Source organism: Juglans regia, chromosome 12 (genome assembly GCF_001411555.2).
Source record: "Juglans regia cultivar Chandler chromosome 12, Walnut 2.0, whole genome shotgun sequence".
Classification (NCBI taxonomy): Eukaryota; Viridiplantae; Streptophyta; class Magnoliopsida; order Fagales; family Juglandaceae; genus Juglans; species Juglans regia.
In genome coordinates, this window is record NC_049912.1 from 17,822,115 (window position 1) to 17,829,164 (window position 7,050).

Genomic DNA, 7,050 nt, shown 5'->3' on the forward strand with positions numbered 1-7,050 from the left:
CTCCACACAAAATAAAATAAACAATTCAACTTTTTCAAATCCTAAAACAATAATAATATTAAAAAATATATTTTAACAATATTTTATTCAACTTTTTAACTTTAATCTCAACTCATCTCATCTCATCTCATCTTATCTCTGAAAACAAACGGGCCCTTAATGCTACTCTAGTAGCCTCCAGGGAAAAGAAATCCCTATATCTCATCAGTTTTGTGACATAATCAATGCCAATGACAGCTGCAAACCAAATTGCCAATGTAGCAGGTGAAGTACGGTAGTTCTCAACAACAAAAAGAAGGCATTTCCCACATTTAGAAGATCTGCTTCAAGAATATACAGACCACTGATGAAACAGTAGAAAGGCTGGAACATGTAGATAAACTTGACAAATAAGAAAAGAAAAAAGTTTCCATTTCAGTAAGGAAACGTCCTACTATTCAGCCAATATTAGTCATCATCCATTCTATATCTTGCCGCATGTTACCCTCCAAGGGCAATGAGTCTACATTGCCAAATAAGGGCCTTGGTCTCTTCTTCAAAGCAGTAGCCTGCAAACTTACACCCATTGGAGAAACTGGGCTCCCAGTGGATGTCAAGCAGCTTTCAACAGAGCAGTCGCCAATGCGAGCAGGCAGATTAGAAGTGTTATTATTCTCTATAGCTGAAGCAATTTCAGACAACGAGGGAATTTTCATGGTCTCGAGTGGAGCCAGTACTAGACGGTCATTGGAAACCTTGATTGCCAGTGCCGAGAGCTCTTCCCTAGTAGCTTCAAGCCCAGCAGATTCAGCAGCCTGATCATTCAGAGCATTGCAAGCCTTCTCCAGTATTGACTGCAGGTATTTTCCTTGCGCTTCAATCCGAAGTTGCAGATGACGCTGCACCTGTTTTGAAGAAAACCATTAAGGCTCTATCGGTAAAAATTATTGAGTTCTACTACTTACAAAGCAATTGAGTTCTACTACTTATTGAGTAAAAAAAAAGTCTAATGTTTTAGCAATGCAATTGAAAACTCAGGTAGCAATTTTTTTATGAAAAATAAGGAGATCCAAAAGCTGTATTTCAGGTTAAGGACACATTTGTTCAGTTAGTTGCATTTGGCTTAGTTCATTGGGAAGTTTTATCCAAGATGAAGTAAAAGCTATTATGTTAAAGCCTTGAAGTTTGAAAAAAAAATCTCATAAGTGGTTTGTTGTCTTTCGACTTCTTTATGGCTCATCCATGCCAGTGGATAACCAATTGCGAGCATAAACTCATTTATGGTAATCTAAAAACTTAATTAGCTACATTACATTAGCCAGCCAAATAAGAGAAAGAACGCCAACCTCCAGCTGCTCATGCAGTCTTCGCTGGACTTCCATTTGTACCCGCAATGCCTCAGTAACTTGGTAACCACTGTTTGAAGGATGAAAATGCATCATCATATGAAGCAGGGATTTACAATTCTGCGTACGAAAAGGAAAAGGATTCAAGACTTATGGCAGAAGGAAAATATGAGTTACTCATTCATGTCTTGCGCTAGCATTCTTGAAGATGGGGATAAAGATGAGCCAGTGTCCAGACTTTCGGCCATGCATGAAGCTGCAATTCGAAATGCAGACTGCTAATCAATAAGAAGTTCAAATGCCAATAATTTTGACCAGTATCATCTGTATGGAAAATACCCCCCCCCCCTCCTTATTATGGTTCGGCACATCAAATAATTGGAAAAGACCAATTTACATTTGAGATGAACTAACTTATCCAGACAAATGCATATTCTTAAAACCTAATCACATGCATAGTAAAAAAGAGGCATTTCACAGCTATCTTAACACTTTTGAAAAGAACATTTTCATTTCTCTGCCATAAATAAATGAAACCTTTTTTATTTCTCTCCATCAGTGTGTTATTTTTGCTAGAGAAGCCAACAATTGGGAAGTGGATCTCTTCTCATCATTTTTTGATTGGCTGTATTTGAGTCCGGTGGGAAGTCTCTCTACAATGTCCTATGTGCTCATGATAAGACCTCTTACCCATGGAAGCTTATTTGGAGGAACAAGGCTCCCCCTTAGATTAATTTCTTTGTGCGACATTGGGGAGAATGCTTACATTGGATAATGTGAGGAAGAAGGGTATTGTAGCAATCAATAGGTGTTGTATGTATAAGAAGAATGAGGAAACAATGGATAGCCTTTTCTTGCATTGTGAGGTTGCTAGTGCTTTATGGAATAGGGTGGGCGATGCCTTCCCTGGTATGGGATCTCCTAGCATGTTGGAAAGCACGGTTTAAGAGAATCAATGCGTATTATTGTGGAAGATGGTATTATAGCTCAAGTACTCATTTCTTAATACTCTGCATTATTGGATAGTGATCCGCAATAGCCTAGGGTCTTCTATTCTACACTCCATCAATTGTCAGTACTTTTTCCCTTTGCTGGTTAGGTGGATCTCTTGTATACTTCCCGTGTATTAGGGTTTCATCCTCTTTAGCTATATATAAATTTTTCTCATACTTTTCAAAAAACATTTATGCGACAAAACATGCCCGAAAGTTCTACCCTGGTTTCTTCCATGTGCTCTTCTTGTTGGACCTTGTCATAATGTTCTGGTAGTTTCCTTCTATTCAGTAAGACGTCATCAAGGTATTAAAAAATCTCAGTATAACAAACATGGTTTCCCTGAGGTAAATAGAATGTGCAAAACTCAAATTTTAATGAAGATTTGAGGTAAATACCATCCTTAGAGCTTTCAATTGATTCCTTGCAAGATTGTTTCCCCAAGCGGTATTTCTGCAAGAATAAGGCATAAAGACTAAAACTTGTGAATAAGGCATCAGGAGGTGATTGAAGACACGAATTACTATGAGTTCAGATTTCAGAATCATGTGCTCTAATATCTTGTTATCACCCAAGCCTCAAACACTTATCATCTTTTTCCTTCTCCCTTCATTTGGATCATTGTGCCAATAAAAAGGAGAAAAAAAGGTGGAAGATCGTGCCCGATTCAAATAGTATGATAATAACAAACCTGAAGATGTGATTTCAAGTGATAAAGGGTGAGCCCTTTTACTCCCATTGTTCTCATAATAGTCTTAGGTGTTGCTTCTGCAATGCACATCAACATTGCACCCCAGAGGTTAATCAACAGTTTAGCAAGAATTCAAAAGTCTAAAAAAAGAAGCTAGCTGTCATATGACATAGAAGCATTGACCAAACCAAAGCAGACGTGCAGAGCTGGGTGCAATATAAATCTATAAATCACCCAAGCCTGAACAAATGTTCATCAACTAAGTTTTCACATATTTCTATTAGAATTAATAAATAGAATTTCTACTTGATCATAATCCAAGACTGGAGCAGGAGATAATGTCCCTTCCCAAATTAGGGCATAACGGAGCTTAAAATTTGTTTTTCAGCATAAGATCAAGGGCAGCTTCAATGTCACTGAGTAACCAATAAACTATGCTAAGGACACAAAAGACTTGACAGTCTCCCAACATGTTTCAATTGAACTCAAGAGCCAGTCTAGAAAAACAAATTTGGTAGTAGAACTAGGAAACTGCCACACATCCAAGCTTATATGATTTGATATGACTACGTTATAGATAGCCACATCAATCCTGGAAACTAAAATGTGGTAATTGCTTTTGATAAGTTTTAGAATAGAGGACATTGAACAGTCTGTTAAGTTGTTAGCCTCAGGTAACTTAAAAAGGCCTCTTGTATGTATCGATTTCTAACTAGATGTTTTCTCTTGTATACATTATGTGTACTGGGCTACGCCTATTTCTCTATACATATTAATAAAATTTCTTCTGCTTATCAAAAACAAGAAAGGAAAAAAAAAATCTATATATTTGGTGTTAGAATATATAGTGATAGTTGACACAACCAGTTTACCCATTCAAGTGAAATTTGGAACATTTCATCACAGATATCAAAGGGCAACAGGGCTTTTCTTGAACTTCAACAAATCTATGTATTTGGTGTTAGAATACATTCTTGTGGTGCATTCAGCCTATTAATAAATCTGGCAGTTTGTGTTGAACATGGTCAACAACCACATCAGACATGTTTGCATCTTAGTGGCTGGCAATGCTAAGTTTATAGTTCTTGCCTGTGTCCTTCCAAAATTTATCCTTCCAGCTGCTTCTTTTTTCCCAAATTTTCACTAAATTACCTGAACTTTGCTAAATTAAACATGATCAAGTGCAAAAGTAGTCTTAAATTGACCAAAATCATTCTTTTATTCACTTTAAGAAGATTAATCGCAAAGAATAGCCCTAACATCTCATCATTTGATCATCCCATCAAAGTTTTTAAGGGAATATCCTCTTCAATATCCCCCTCCACATTGACAATTTGTGTCAAAAATGATAATAGTCACACTTGTCACCTGAAACCACTGCCCACTCTTTTCTGTTTCTAGTTTTCTTCTTCAACCTCCGATTTGGCTACCCTCTCTTTTACATGTAGATGGTCCAATTTAAAGAAAATAAAATATTATACACTTTTTCATATCTAAATAAGAATTTTACGAAAATGCTAGTAGTCAGGGTGGCAGGTATTGCAGAGACAGTAGTGCCATTAGTGATGGGCCATGGTGGTGACCATGTAAGCAACAATAACTTCATGGAAAAGTGATAAGAGGGTAGCTTCATCATTGAAGCAGCATAGTGATGCTTCTGATGCTGATTAGGCTGGAAACCATGATGATGGAAGATTGACTTCCGGCTATTGTACATTCGTTGGTATTTAGTAACATTGAGGAGCACGAAGCAGAATGTAGTGGCCCGATTGAGTGCAGAGCCTGAATATAGAGCTATGGTTCATACAGCCTGTGAAATGATGTGGGTAACATCTCTTTTGTAAGAGATGATCTTCATTATATCTGGCACCATGAGGATGTATTGTGATAAGAGCTATCTACATTTCTAGTAATCAAGTGTTCCAAGAAAAAACCAAGCATATTGAAGTTGATTGTGATTTCATTAGGAACATGGTACTGAAATATTGGCAAAGCAGCCAATTTAGACAGTGGGGCTGGCACTGGCAGGGGCAGGAGGCCTGTGGTCATGCAAAAGTGCAATATAGTACCAAAGACAATGAGTGAGGCTTTCCCGAACCCCTATCAGTTCATTAAATGTTAAGAGCTGGAAACAAAAATGCAAGGGAAAGAAGGCATTAAATGGACAAAGATGAAATAACAATAGGAAAAGTCTACAAATCTCACTCCCCCACTTCCATCCCACTAAGATGTGGCGGCATTATCCATCAACTTTCGAATTTTTTTTTTAATAAAAGATGATACAAGGATGATAAAAGTATCACATTTTACGTAGTGTGACGAAAATGTAACGGAGTGTGGTATGTAGTATACTTACTGATGATGATGATGATGATGATAATAATTACAATAATAATAATAATAATGTCTAGGACAATGAGATTGAGACATGAGGTTGAGACCTAGTGACTCGCAAATTGGTCAGGCTTGTGTGACAGTCCATTTGCTTGCAGTTGGGAAACTATGTTAATAACGGAGTCAATCATAATTTCTGTCTTTTCTTGGCTTATAATGTCTTTAGTTTGTTAATGACAAGAACTGAGAACAAATAGTATCGCACATATTCATTAGTCTGTTTGTACCGAGATTATAGAGTATAGAGAGCGTAGTAAGGTTGCAAAGTCGGACACTAGGATTTGCACAGTAAACCTCATACTACCATTGAACACCATATCAACACAGACCCAAAGTCCTCTGGAGAGAGAGAGAGAGAGAAGACTAGTAGTATAACTGACAGAAATCAGAACCGATAATGACAATAATAACAAGGATAAAAAAAATATGGACAATATGCTGTCAAGCATGAAAATATAAGGAAAATGGTGGCAATAGTAATTTCCTGCCAAGAAAGAAAATCACACACCTATAATTACTTAAGCTCAACACAACCAAAAACTTAAACAACAATAACAAAAAACGCTTAAGCGCCAAGATTCTTTAACCAATAACCAAACCACAATCAAGAACCACAAAACCCAGCATTTGTAAGTACCCATAGGAACCATAAAAAGAAAGAAAGAAAGAAATGAACTAGAAATACAACCAAGTCCAAGAATAATATTAATATAAGACTAGTAGTACAAAGTATACGCACTGTCAGGGCCACCGAGCTGGGTCACAGCGTCCACGAACCTCTCGTGGAGCTCCACGGTCCACCGGAGCCGGGGTTTCGGATCCGAGGTGAGGACCAAGCAAGCGTCGCCGGGTAGGTTCGTCCCGTCCAGAGTTCCCTGGAACTCGGCGTGCCCCACATCGAGCGGGAGAGAGTGAATGGCCGAGTACATTCCCGAAGGCTTCCCTGGAAACACCCAAGAATAAAGTTCGTTTCCCGAGAAAGTGAGGGGAGAAAAGCGAATAAATAAATCGAGAAAGTAGAAAGATCAGGTCATGGGATGGGAAGGGAGGGAAAATGGGTGCCTGAGTTCGGGGCTCGGAGCCCCGAATTGGTAAGAGAAGAGGAGAATAGAAAACAGTGTTGTCTGAGAGGAGAGAATATATATTGAGTGAATAAGGCATGCAGAGGCTGGACAGCGATGTCCTGTTGTGTCTCTTTCTCTTGTTTCTCTCTCTTATCTCTCTTTCTTTTTTTTTTTCTCTCTCTGCTGTCTTTCTCTGAGAGAGTGCGTGACTGTACCATCAGAAATTATTAACTATTTTCGAAAACTTAAGCCAATATATTTATCACACCACAATATTATACGTTATATTATTGGTAAGTTAAATATAGTTATGCCTAAAAAAAATTTAAAATTATAATAATATTTTTTTTAAAATAATATTTTTTTTTATTCTCATTCATCAATAAAATTACATGCACAATTCCTACTCAAAACTGTAAATAGAATTTATCTATTAATAATTAAAATTTTGACACGCATGCTGTTTAAGAAGAGAAAAATACAACCGGTCTCAATTAATTAATACTCTTTCTCTCTTTCAATCTTTATCCACCATCGTTTCTTTCTCTTTATATTCTCTCTCTTGCCGCTCTCTCTCTCTCTC

General features: G+C 37.4%; 1 protein-coding gene across 1 annotated transcript; it reads right to left on the reverse strand.

The window, feature by feature from the left end:
• Window positions 1-218: 218 nt before the first annotated feature.
• Window positions 219-6,580, reverse strand: LOC109022003 (protein PHR1-LIKE 2-like). The gene is made up of 6 exons (XM_019004773.2): window positions 6,143-6,580; window positions 3,010-3,086; window positions 2,717-2,771; window positions 1,503-1,581; window positions 1,326-1,395; window positions 219-884 (listed from the first exon to the last, which is right to left on the reverse strand). The coding sequence occupies exons 1-6, from the start codon at window positions 6,330-6,332 to the stop codon at window positions 438-440; spliced, it is 918 nt and encodes a 305-aa protein (XP_018860318.1). The 5' UTR covers window positions 6,333-6,580; the 3' UTR covers window positions 219-437.
• Between the last annotated feature and the right edge of the window lie 470 nt (window positions 6,581-7,050).